Raw genomic sequence first — 14,105 nt, forward strand, 5'->3', positions numbered from 1 at the left:
ATTTCCGTGCCATCTCTGAGTCAGAAAATATTAAAATAAAAATATTCCCGATATAAACATTTTATGTTTTAAAATTTGTCAATTTTCAAACATTTTACCGTTCATATATAAATAGTATGGCACAACCATGAAAACCCTTGTACAAAAATACGTACCACTGCAAATGTGGGAGGGGGAGGAGGTGGGGGCGGAGGGGGAACAGGCATCTTCAAATATGATCTCTATTCTGTCTGCAGCACCTGTTAACGATAAGAAACAGTTTCATTAGCATCATGCAAAAAAATAGAGCTTCTTCATTGATTAGTACAGGCAAAATAAAAATCAAATCTGGATTACTGAAATGGTTACAAGCAATTTTACACAAACAAACTTTCTTAACCAATAGACCAGAGCATGTACAAGTTGGACAGATCTTGGATGGCAATCAAGGAAGTACATTTTCCCTTTGATGTCGCTGAAACAGGGAGCTGTGCTGATTTTTACACTATAGTGCTTTTATAAGGCCTCCCTATATAGAGGACTTTGAGCAAGGTTCTCTCTGCACCATAACCTTTGCAATGATCCCAAGTTATTATAGCAAACTTAGAAGCTTGAAGGGACACTTATTTGTGGGGTGTTTTGTCTCAATTCAAAAGTTACCAATGAGATGCTCAAATATTTTAAATTTTTTTAATTGAAATTTTCGGTCAGGCTGTTCTGGCTCAGTCAGAGCTTACCATGCAAATTAAAGGGACACTCTGGCCACAATAGCAACTTCATCTAAATGAAGTTGTTAGGGTGCCAGGAGGATCCTGGGTGCATTCTTACCTTAAGGAGTTAAACCATTCTTGAACGGTTTTACACCAAAGTCAGCCTGCAGCGTTGATTCTTAAGTCCCCAATTTGGCATCCAGCTTCTGAATCTCAGTTTCAGTAAATGTTTCCATTGGGTAGTGGCGCCGCAGATTGTCTGAAAGTGGATAGCTGATGCTCTCAGCCAATCTGTGACTCCCCATTCATAAAACTTGCATACTAGCTGGGGACCTGAGAATCGGTACGGGAGGCTCACTTTGGTGTTATACCGTTCGAGAACGGTTTAATCCCTTAAGGTAAGAGTGCGTCTGGGGTCTCTTAGCACCAACACAACTTTATTTAGATGCAGGTGTTATAGTGACAGAAGTGTCCTTTTAATTTAGCTCCCATGGTGCTGTCCACATGGACACAATGAAGATACAAGTGTGTGTATATCACTTTCAAGTAATATATACAGTATTTCTAGGCAAATGACATGGTTCGGGATCATTGACACTGCCTTCAAAACAGAAATTCTGTGGAGGTGCCTGCGTATTCTGCTCACCTCCATTTCACTTCTTTCTGGTGAGTGGATACGTAAATGAGACTTTACTGCTGAGGTTAAACCGTTAGCAGCATTTTGTTTCCAGAATCTCACTATTACAGTGATTGAACCAAACGGTGAAAGCCATATAATGTTATAAGAACAATTGATAATAAAAGTTGTGTGGGTGATAGTTTCGATTTAGTATTACTGCATTATTGACAGGATGTCAACATATTTGGGTTTCCGAGGCATCTACAATACATGACAATGGGATATGAATTAAGCAGAATAGAGGGCGAGTCAGAAGCTCTGAATAATATTTTAGTTGTCTTGACTTCCAGTGTTCTAAAGGACATTATAAATCGTCCCATGCAGCATACCCTCATAAATATCATCTACCGCTTTGTGCTCGAACGCTTCCTGCCAAAGCGCTGCAACAGGAAGGTTAGTGCTTTCTCAAACCCACAGTCATCCTGTTCCCCCTGACGTGTTCTTTTTACAGCTGTTATAACCAATTGAGGCAATATGCCACAGTTCGAGCCTTACAAAGACACATTTGTGACACTTCACAAACAGGGAAGCTCAACAACTCAAAGGAGGCACAGTCCCCATCTCACAGAAGAAGTGTGACTTTCATTTTGAGCAGAAGTAATCAGTTTCATATTAAATGAGCTGTAAAGCAAATATATACGATATACCACATTAAATAAGTTGTAATATAAAAAATTAAATTCTTTGATCTTAATTTTTCTTCAAGTTAAATAATACAGTTGAGCTGAATGCAAAAAACAAAACAAAACAAAAACACAAAACATCTGCATCCTTTTATAGTTCAGATATTTCTTAGCAAATACTTTAACCATTTACTTGTTTTGCTACCTGGGGATTTTGAGTTTTGACTAGTAAAATTCTGATCCATAACATGTTCAGTCAATGTATAAAAAATATTGTAATATTTTTAATACTTTTATAGAGTAAGAAAAGAATAACAATGCTTAAAGGGACACCAGAACAACTACAGCTTAAAGGACCAGTATAGGCACCCAGACCACTTCAGCTCAATTAAGTGGTCTGGGTGCCAGGTCCCTCTAGTTTTAACCCTGCAGCTGAAAACATAGCAGTTTCAGAGAAACTGCTATGTTTCACTGAGGATTAATCCAGCCTCTAGTGGCTGTCTTACTGACAGCCGCTAGAGGCGCTTCTCACTTTGAAAATCACAGTGAGAAGACGCTGGACGTCCATAGGAAAGAATTGAGTAATGCTTTCCTATGGGCGGTTTGAATGCACGCACAGCTCTTGCCACGCATGCCACGCATGCGCATTCGGAGCTGACGTTGACAATAGGAGGAGAGTTCAACAGCATCGAGGGAGCCCCGCACTGGAGAAAGGAAAGTGGCTGAAGGGGTTTTAACCCCTTCAGCTCAGCGGGAGGGGGGCCCTGAGGGTGGGGTGGGGGACTTAATTACCCTATAGTGCACTATAGTGGTCCTTTAATGTAGTTATTCTGGTGTGTGTGTATATATATTTGTGTATAGTCAGTACCTGCAGACATGTCCATGTAAACACTGCCTTTAAAGAGAAAAATACAGTATTTACATTGCTGCCTAGGGACACCTCCAGTTGCAGTTACTCAGACAGCCACTAGAGGTGCTTCCTGGGTCAGTGCTGCACAATATGCAGCACAGACTTTCAGCTTCTCCACGCTTTACATGGAGGAGCTGAACTTTTCTTATAGAGATGTATTTATTCAATGTATCTCTATGAGGAGAAGCTGAGTGGCACAATGTGGAAAAGCATTGGATTGGCTTAGATTGTCAATTCTGATGATCTCAGCCAAAAAGACTGCAGGCACTATAACAACTTCAAGAAGATGAATTTGTTAAAGGGCCTACAGTGTTCCTTTAACTAGCATCGTTATTCATATGTAAAAAGTTTGTTAAAAAGAATGAATGAGGCTAAAAATCCCCACCCACATTTTTATATTAAATTTAGTATATAATGCATTAAAAATAGCACAAATAATAAAGAAGTACAAATTGTTACCTTACAAGATCCTGACGTTGCACATTTTACAGAAGCTGACTACAGTTTCCAAAAGGCCACGCCCTCGCCAGGAAGAGGCACCACCAATCAGGAGCTGCTCATTTAGTCCATGGCAGGGGAGGGCTATCCAAATGTTGAGGACAACATCTCACAAAATGGTCTTACAGTCATCATGCTGGCAAAGCATTAGGGGAGATGTAGTCCACAACATCTGGAGTGCCAAAGGTTGCCTACCTCTGGTCTATGGGGTTTATAGGATAGGAATTTTGTTCCCCAGTCATTCAATTCTCCTATCAATAAATATGACACTGCTCAATAAACTAATAGCAACCAAGCTGCAGTTATTAGTTTATACACAGCCCGATTCACAGTGTTGTGAAGTCCATGCGCATGGCATTGGCTCAGATTTCTCTCAGAGAAAAAGAAAGATCAGTCCTACTTGTGCTTCCGGTATGATCACAAAATGTACATAGACAGCCTGGAACTGAAAATTCCAGCAGTCTGACTGACAGCTCTGTAGGGATGTCTGCAGTGATTTTTAGTCTCATCTGGGAGAGTGAGCACAGTGTACTCTCTGACCGTTCCATAAACTTTACAATAATGAAAATTTGTTGGTGTGCTTAAAGGGACACTGTAGGCACCCAGACTACTTCAGTTCATTGAAGTGGTCTGGGTGCAAACTCCCATCACCTTTAACCCTGGGCATGTAATTATTGCAGTTTTTATGAACTGCAATAATAACCTGCTAGGGTTAGCTCCTCCTAGTGGCAGACAGCCACTACAGGGACTTCCTAGTGGATAGACTTTTGTTTGCCAAAAACAACGCTGGACGTCCTCACGATATGCATGAGGACTTCCAGTGTCACCGGAATCCCCATAGGAAAGCATTGAATAATGTTTTCCTTTCGGGAAATCCTAATGCGAGCGTGCCCATTGCCGTGCATGCACTTTAGGTCTCCCCCCACCGGCTGACGTTGGCGGTGAAGGAGCATGGGTGGACATCGGCGCTGGACCCAGGTAAGTAACAGAAGGGGGTGGCTATAGAGCCAGGAAAACAACGCGTTTGGAACACTATAGTCACCAAAACAACTTAAACTGAATGTGGCAGTTTTCACTGCTCAGTTCTCTGCCATTTAGGAGTTAAATAACTTTTGTTTCTGTTTTTGCAGTACGAGCAGGGCCAATGCAAGGATTTTTGCCGCCCTAGGCAAAATACAAATTTGCCGCCACCCCCATGTGACATCACAATGCCCCACCCATATGATCTGCCATATGCCCCACCCATATGATCTGCCACTGCTGCACACAGTGTGTGTTTACATTAAAAGGCCTGCAGAGACAGGCTATAGACGCCAGAACCACTACATTAAGCTGGAGTGGTTCTGGGGACTGTAGTGTCCCTTTAATGTGAGGTAAATTAGAGATTAATGCCCCCAAAAATATACTAGATTGCCTACTTACAACCAGATGAGGATGATGGGCTCTGGCTCCACTGGTCTGGTGTAGAACAGGCTCTCTGATGGCTGTTTGTAACTGTGGTCACAAAAGTCAATGTTCTGGGGGAACGTGAAGCAGCTCCATTTTTTTGGGCCCCTTGGGTATGTGTGGAAGGGATGTATTGTGTTTGTGTGTAATGGATGCATTGTATGTTTCTCTGTGTGTAAGGGAAGTATGGTGTGTTTCTGTGTGTGTAGGGATGCATTGTGTATTTCTGTGTATGTATAGGGAAGCATTGTGTGTGTAGTGTGAGAGAGAGTTTGTGGGGTAGGATAGGGGCTGAGTCCTACCAGCCCCTTTGTGCTTCTCTTTCCCCCCTTGTCCTTTACTGTTTCTCTACTGTCCCTTAGAGCTCTCCCCTTACCCACTGTCCCTTAGTGATCTCCCCGCCCCCTTTTCCGTAGTGTTCTTCTCTCCTGTCCCTTATAGCTCTCCCCTCCTGTATCCTAGTGCGCTCTCCAACCCTCCCCCCATCCCTCATTGCTCTCTCCTACCCCCCCCCAATAGAGTTCTCCCCTGTCACTTAGTGGTCTCTCCTATCCCCCACCTCAGTGTTCTCTTCTCTCCCCCCCCCCCCCCCTTAGTGGTCTCTGCTCTCCTCTGCCCTCCCCCTCATGGTCTCTCTCCCTCCCTTTCTATTAGACGTCTCTCCTCTCTCCCCCCCCCTAGTGGTCTCTCCTCACCTCCCCCCCCCGCAGTGGTCTTTCCTCACCCCCCTCCCGCTACCCCCAACAGTGGTCTCTCCTCACCCCCCCTACCCTCCCTTAGTGGACTCTCCACACCCACCCCCTCCCATAGAGGTCTCTCTTTCACCTCCACAGCGCTCCCTCCTGCCAGTCCCTCAGTGTAGTATGGCAGAGCTCCAATCTGGACCACGGTACAGGAGATTCTGTTTCCTGTACCCGGCCGGACTTTCGCTACACTGAGGCATTGGCAGGAGGGAGCGCTGTGCGCTTCCCTCCTGCTGATTCCTCATATCTTGCACCCCCGGGCCAGTGCGCCCTCATGTACAGGCCAGTCTGGGCCGTGCTACAGCCGCCTGAGGCTCAGTATAGAGCGCTCAGGCGGCTGCTGCATGAGGGGGGCCGGCGCTCCAGGCTGCGCCCCTTCCTAAAAGGAGCCCTAGGCGACTCCCTAAGTCGCCTATAGGAAGCGCCGGCCCTGAGTACTAGCCACACCTCCCCTGGCTGTGATTGACACAGTCTGCATGAAAACAAAATGGTTTCAAATTTCAATTTCAATCTCCTGCTCTGTAAAAATGAACTTTAATTACATACAGGACACTCCTGCAGGGTCTAGCAAGCTATGAACAGAGCAGGAGATATGAGATTCTAAATAATACAGAGTTTGCAATAAAGGAAGTATAAACATTAGATGACTCTTTACATGAAGTGTTTAGAAAAGCTGTGTAAGCCACATGCAGGGAGGTGGGACTAGGGCTGTATAAGCAAAGTAATTTAACTCCTAAATGGCAGAATATTAGGCAGTGAGACTACAGAGGCATGATCTATACACCAAAACCGCTTTATTAAGCCAAAGTTGTTTTGGTGACTAAAGGAACCTTTTAACAAGGTTCATGCTTACACATAGGGGCAACGTTTCTGCAAAAAAAAAAAAAAAAAGTTTTATCAAGCCTGATCACTCCCAATTTTGGCATTTATTTAAAATTAATTGTATACTGCAGCGGTTCATGAAGTACATCTTTGTTTTTATTTTACACATATTTCAGTGTATACTTCATGATTTCCCATTCTCTAGAAAAAAATAATGCTTGACCTAATGGAAGGGGACATTCTTAAAGAGCCCCATTGTATGTGCAGCAGCAGTTGAGCCTGCAGTCAGAAAAAAGGAATTTAGAGATTACTAAACCTCTTGAAGTTCAGTTTCTGCTCATTTAACAGTCCCACTATTCATCAGAAGACAGTATAATCAGTTATAGGAATGCAAAAACAGAGCAAAATCCCCTTTCTACACACTGTGTGCCATTTGGACAATATCTTTTAATGACAAAAAGCAAACGCCCCAAAACTTGATAAATAATTTGCCATATAAAATTAGGAAGCACTAGCATTATTTAAAAAAAATAATTACATCTTTAGGTTGCAGACAAAAAGTAAAATGTGCAATGTATCTACAGTGATAAAGAAAAAAAACAAAGCAAACAAAGTAGGTAAGCCTGCTGGAATGAGTCGAGAGATATTTAAATTAGAAAAACGGATTGACATATAGAATAAAATCAAAGTTTCTTTAATCAATAACTTAAAGCGGAACGGTCACATCTCACTGAGTAAAACTTTGAAAATCACCTATGATTTGTTTAACCATTGGATTGCCAGAGGTATGACCAGCAATTTGCAAAGCAATGTGAATGGCACACCTCTAGTATTAGGAGGGTTCTATTTACAAGGGTACACTCAAAGCCCCATAACCACTACAATTACGCTGTAGCAGTTATTGTGCAAGGAATGCTCTAACCTCCCTCCCACTGCACAATGTATGTAGTCAAACCATTTTTTAAAAAATGCAGGTACGAAAACCTACAGGTATAAAAAGGGTAAAAGTAAACACTAACCGAACGATTGGAGGTGAAAACTATCAGGGTTATTCACTAGTGAGAATTCAAAAGCAAATTTAAAGTGAATCTAAAATTTAAGACCAAAATAACTGAATGGAAAAAATTCTCTAATTCAGCTACTTTTTCCGAAAATGTGAACGGACTGTGAATGTGTATTTAAAATCATAATTCTACTCCGTGACCACAAAATAAATAGATAAGATCACGTTAAGGTCAATATTCCGTCTCTTAAAAATGCAAACTTTGTGAAGCAGTAAAAATAAAATTAGTAAAACTATGCACATTCAAGTTACTTCAAACTTATCTAGAGGAGTTTTGTCTTATAAGCTGAACTAAAGTGTCACTTTAACAGATTGTTTCAATTTGGCAGCTCAAAAATCGATAATGGCAATTCTGTACTTTCAACTCCTGTTTAATCTTGTACAAATATTTCAGACAAATATTGAGGAAGTAAAACTTCCTCATTTATTCTGTCCCAGGCAGAGGGGCATATTTGGGAGCTGGTAATCCTGGAGATTTCACAAAAGCACAGGGGCTCAGTCACCACTGCTAAAAAGGTGTAGTTTACAGAGGGCTTGGACTGTGCCTTTAATTGCAAAATACTTTGCTCTTGTTAAAGGACCACCATATCATAATGAAGTGGTCTGGGTGCAGTGGTGCTGGAGATTTAACCCTTCAAGGTAAAATATTGCCCCCCCCCCCCATACCCCATACAATTGTGGGTACAAAACACAAAATATATGTGCAGAAACAATCATAGATATATGAATAATTTAGCACAGGAAGAAATTGACTCTTACTTCCAATGTATAGAATTCTGGATGGATGAAATCAGGACTTTGTATTCGAGCCCAGATACTTCAAATCCTGGGCCGGTTTAAAAACAAATCTGAAATATGTGGCAGTGCTAGCAGCCAGTGGACAGATGGTTAAACACCCTAGGCACTGCAAGGGTTAATTATGTGTTAGCTAGCCAGATGGCAAATTTAAAAGTAATAAAAAAAAAAAAAATATTATATATATATATATATATATATATATATATATATATATATATATATATATATATATATATATATATAATGGGGGGCATGGGAAGAATGTAAATGGCCCTCAAAGTAATATGGAGGTCTTATTGACCCACATAGGGTTTTTTTATTTTGTATTTACTTTTTTATGTGGCAGCTAGATAGCAAGTGCTGGCCATCCACCACATAGTTAAAGGGACACTGTAGGCACCCAGACCACTTCAGCTCACTAAAGTAGTCTGGGTACAATGTTCCATGTCCCTTAACCCTACAGTGGTTATTATTACAGTTTCTGAGAATAATACCTTGCGGGGTTAACTCCTCCTCTACTGGTGCTTAGACAACCTTTGGTCATCTAAAGGACGCTGGACGTCCTCACGCTATGCATGAGGACTTCCAGCGTCACCAGAATCCCCATAGGAAAGCATTGAATAATGCTTTCCTATGGGGAAATCCTAATGCTAACGTGGCCATTGCCTCCCATGCACATTAGGTCTCCTCTGCCGGCTGACTGCTTGGTTTTCCTGGCACTATAGAATCCCTTTAACCCTTGCATTGCTGAAGGTTTTAAAACTATGTAACCGCTGGCTGCTGGCACTTCCAGCAGGCAAACAGTGCTTGAAATTATCATCGACTTGCAAAAATCAAGTGAATAATGATTTGTTAATGTGTATCCTGACAAATTTTTGTTAAAATCTGTGCTTTGTGAATCCTCCGAATCCTACACTCTGTGTAGAGTTTGGATGCAAAAGCACAGATTTTAATCAGGACACCGAATGTATCTGCAGATTCACTCGGTCCAACCAAATTCCGCTCATATTTTGCTTCAGTAAATATATATGAATTGTCATAATAATGATTGGTATTTGCCCATCCAGGCAAAATCCAGTGTTTAGTAAATACGTAACTCTGTTTAAGGGACGGTGCATTCCGCATTGTAGATGTGTGCACACCCAACGCAACTGCCTAAATTTTTTTTTTTTTTTTTAAGTAGTTCACGGTAGGATCCAATTGCATTTCTAATAAAAATAACTATAGACAGGAGAAGTATGCATTGAAATATATTATGTATATATAGACACTTGCAGGCAATATGAATTGGCCAATAAACATATACTTTATGAAAACACTTTTTAAAGTTTAAAACTAAAATCCGTGAAAACATAAAATGTGCAAATCAATTTCCTACTTATTTCAAAAGGTTCTAAAAATACCAGATCAAGGTTTACGATCTTCCATGAAGTAATAAACAAGAACTCGTAGTTCAAGAAAGGTCAAGACCAATAACGCACAAGAAAGACTGTGAATCATCCCATTTAAAGGGGGACTCAGAGCAACATAACTGCTACAACTCAGTAGAACACTTAGGCGGGCAAATTTCTATGGGTGTCATCCTCTTTTTTTTTTTTTTTTTTTTTTAATCAAATCGATTTGGGAGTGGTGTGACAAAAACTGGGCTCTTCCTGTCAACCAAAGCCCTCCCACGATTCATTGATAGATCAAGGTAATGGGCTTAACGCACCACGGTGCTCTCTGCATATTATTGCCATCTAATTTGGACTTTATTTTTAACAATAATGGGGAAATGTAATTTCTGGATTATCATTGCAGATACGTTTATCTCCCAATAATTGAGAGGGTAGAATAGGGTCCTAAGGAGTGTCGACAAATGACCTGCATCACAAGTGACTCCGATAATGGGCGGCCACCCAGAAAGGGGGCACCCACCTGATGCAGGACAGGGCCCTGAAATCAGGACTGTCCCGCCGAAGATGGGGCTGTTGGGAGGCCTGGATGAAGTGGCCGACATCTTTGGGTGCTGAGCAGAGCTCAGATAATATTGTCAAAATAACCATTACACTGTGCTGTAGTGGCAATGTTGCTGCTTAAACAGTCCTTATAAAAGTGAAACACAGATTTGTAAGAGAAGCAGTTACGTAAATGAAATAGTACTTTTTACATTCATTTATTCTATCGAGTTTTTGTGTTTCCACTTCCCAAAAGCAGAATTATCCCAAGTGAGCCCGAGTTGTAGTAATATGTGGATGAAAAATTGCTTATATTTTTATCAGGTATGAAGAATAACCGAAAACCAACTGTTTCACTGACAGATCCAAAAGTTGCTCAATTCGGACATTCACCTCGATGAACTCCCTAAAGGCTTACTCCAGCGTCAATGAACACTTCTGAGTTTAGAAGTGATCATGAAATCGGCAATCTATAGGTGCAGCATTTCTGCATGAAACGCTGCACTCAAAAGGCATCTGCACTTTTGTGCTGGGGGCTAATTGCACCTCCAGCACACGTCATTTATAATGTAAATATTGCACTGAAATTACATGTACTGCACACTGAAGACAGACGTAACCAGCATCAATCTTTGCGGGCAATTTATACGCCTGCTCCCTCCCTTGTACGATCCCTCCCAGCTCTTTCCGCCTCCCTTCATTTTTTCACATTAACATTTTTGGTTTAACATCCACCCCTTGACCACCTTCACTTGTCTACCCCACATTCCCAGCCACCCCTCCGCAGTACAGAGTGTACACATGCACAATGAGCTTGGAGATTGGTCCAATCAAATGCTTCTCTAAGAGAAGCATTTGATTAGACTTCAAAAGATGGAAGAAGCGATGCTGTGTGACGATTGATGTGGCGTAGAAAGCACCAAGGAGGACTTCGCCCAGCGCTGCATTCAAGATAAGTTTATTCTTAATTTTACAGGTTTTAGAAATTTAAAAAGTGGAGTTGACAAAGTCACTAGTGCCCAATAGGGCAATATAAATTTAAGGAAAATTCTAAACTCCTAAAATACTCTAGGTTTCTGAAATGCTTTACATGTGAAGAGTGTGTCCTTTTTACAAAAAGTGCAGATTTCAATGGAAATTCTCACTTTTATATATTAACCTTGTTACACCCCCTGGCTGTCAGTCAGAAAACGGTCCTGTTACTTCCTGTTTTTTTAGCTCAGTGGAATGAATTTCAAGAGGCAGCAACTGCCCAGAGCGCCTGTCTTGCAAATACTTCTCATTGAGCTGCATTGGAAAGTCTGTGATTGGACAGCCACAGAAGGTCTGGGGAAGAAGAGGAGGGTTTACAAAAGCTGTAGAAAAAAAAAAAAACAGTGTTTGGAAGCATGCCTGTTTTAATTGAAGGTATATCTACTAAATAGTGATTGTTTTTTGTTTTTTTTTGGGCAGAGGAATGCCCCTTTAAAATGAAAGATACATAAAACAAAAGATATAGAGAAAATGGATTGGAGTGACCATTTAACTTTCTGAGAGTAAAATTATTATTTTTTTACCCAATGTGTCTGAACAAACTTCCCAAAGTAAAATAGCAATCTGCTCCTTGAGCACAGACTTTTTTTTTTTTTTTTTTTTTTTTAAGGAACCTACCCAATCTAAAAAAATATATGCTGTGTAAAAATTAAACTCCACAATTAGAGCGAATATGCAAAAAAAAAAAAAAAAAAGTTGTTTGAGCATTTATTAGTGAAAACAAACACTGAACGTTTAGTGGCCATCATACCTCTACTGAAAATGTAGGGGATCTATTCACTAGACATGATTTCACCAACATATGATGTGACCTTAATATGTTCACAGTATGGGTAATGTAGGAGTGATATCACTGCGCTTATTATTACTTTACAGTATTAATTTTGCAAACTTACTTTTAACTACAAGGCTTACCAAACGACTAGACAGCTTTATTGTAGCCCATTTACCCTTTCGGTAGCCCATGGCTGAATCCATTTAACATAAACATGAGATAGAATCTGTCTAGAATTAGGTTGTTACAGATTTTAAATGTTTTGTGGGTTTTACATTTTGATCAGTAATATTTATTACTAATTCCAAAATATTAGTTTATTTTTATTTTTTTGCACTACTGATCAATCCTCTCATCGAGCAATTATTTACAAAATAGAAAACACCAATACCAGTACAACGGCAAAAAAAATTAGACCGGCTCTTGCGTTAAAAATGTCCATTTATGGAATAGGTCACGAATGGGCACTTTTGGGTTCCTGCTGGGTCCTGGCTTGCTAAAATGCTGTTTCTGGATAACAAGTCTGAACTTGTGGACTACAGGTTTCCATGAGCTGTGGTATATGGATTGCTGTAGTGTTGCACATTGCCTAACTTTGTGCTGTGCTGGTAAAGGCAGTGCTTGCTACTTTGCCAGAGGAAAAAGTAAAGCCACGTTTAAACTTCACTCGTTCATTCGAGGTTATACTGCAAATTCTTTGTTAGGTCAAATCTGGTCTATTCGTGCAAAAAGTAAGACTTGGGGGGAAAAAAACCATATATCCGTATGTTTCGTAATTACCAGGATGGATCAGTTCATGCAGCTGCTCAATTTATCACTCAGATCAGTTTAGATTTTGTGATTGTTACATTATATAAGTGAAGTGAGACAGAGACAAAAGTTAAAAGATGACACTTAAATATCCTTTTAACCCCTTAAGGACCAAACTTCTGTAATAAAAGGGAATTATGACATGTCACACATGTCGTGTGTCCTTAAGGGGTTAAAATAACAATGTTCTGGAACAGGTTTCGAAATGCATTACTGGTTCCAACAACAGACACTTTCAGGGTTAATTGTTATGAACTCAAAGTGGATTTCAAATTTAATGCCACCATAGCCATTTTGGAGACATTCTCCAAGTCAGCTCTGTTTTCATTGATTTTTTTTTAAAGTTTTTTTTTTTTTTTTGTCATGTGGATGGCTTTTTTAAATCCTTCTAAAGTGAGTAAGTTACTAAAAGAGATTCAAATCTACAGACTCGCATGCGAAGATATACCGGTAGTTAAATCTAGTTACAATACACCCATAATCACAGCTTTATCCGGTAAAGATGATGTAAAACATGTTGTTTAAGCAATACAAGATTGGTAGGTATGGAAGTTTTACGGTGTTAACCCCTTAAGGACCGGACTGTTTTTGCGATGTTGTACATTTGCGACCAGGCCTCTTTTTACACTTTTGTGGTGTTTGTGTTTAGCTGTAATTTTCCGCTCTCTCATTTACTGTTCCTATACAAATTATATATTGTTTTTTTCAGGACAAAAGGGGCTTTCTTTACATACCATTATTTATATAATCTCATGTAATTTAATTTTAAAAAAATGAAAAAATATGATGAAAAATTGAAAAAAATACATGTTTTTTGAATTTTATGTGAAAAATCTTTTACTCATCTACAAAAGCGAATGAAAAAAACTGCTAAATAGATTTAAAATTTTGTCCTGAGTTTAAAAATACCCAGTGTTTACATGCTTTTTGCTATTTTTTTGCATGTTATAGGGCTATAAGTACAAGTAGGATATTGCGGTTTCAAAACATACATTTTTAAAATGTATCAATAGTGACATTGTAACACTATTATCTGTCATAAATCGCTGAATAACACCCCACATGTACATATTTTTTTTAAAGCAGACAACCCAGGGTATTCAATATGGGGTATGTCCAGACTTTTTTAGTAGCCACTTAGTCGCAAACACTGGTCAAAGTTAGCGTTCAAATTTGTTTGTGTGTGAAAAAAGTAAAAAACTAAATTGAACGCTAATTTTGGCCAGTGTTTGTGACTAAGTGGTTACTAAAAAAGACTGGACATACCCCATTTGCAATAC

At 39.9% G+C, this 14,105-nt stretch overlaps 1 protein-coding gene across 3 annotated transcripts in view; it reads right to left on the reverse strand.

The window, feature by feature from the left end:
- The window catches only part of WIPF1 (WAS/WASL interacting protein family member 1), a 78,559-nt gene that overhangs the window by 12,373 nt on the left and 52,081 nt on the right, over nucleotides 1–14,105 (reverse strand). For all 3 annotated transcript variants that reach the window (XM_063428650.1, XM_063428652.1, XM_063428651.1), the window contains exon 2: nucleotides 156–239. In XM_063428650.1, coding sequence (XP_063284720.1) covers nucleotides 156–206 — 51 coding nt within the window. In that variant the 5' untranslated portion in view covers nucleotides 207–239. The remainder of the gene's footprint in view (nucleotides 1–155; nucleotides 240–14,105) is intronic.

Source organism: Pelobates fuscus, chromosome 8 (genome assembly GCF_036172605.1).
Source record: "Pelobates fuscus isolate aPelFus1 chromosome 8, aPelFus1.pri, whole genome shotgun sequence".
NCBI lineage: Eukaryota > Metazoa > Chordata > Amphibia > Anura > Pelobatidae > Pelobates > Pelobates fuscus.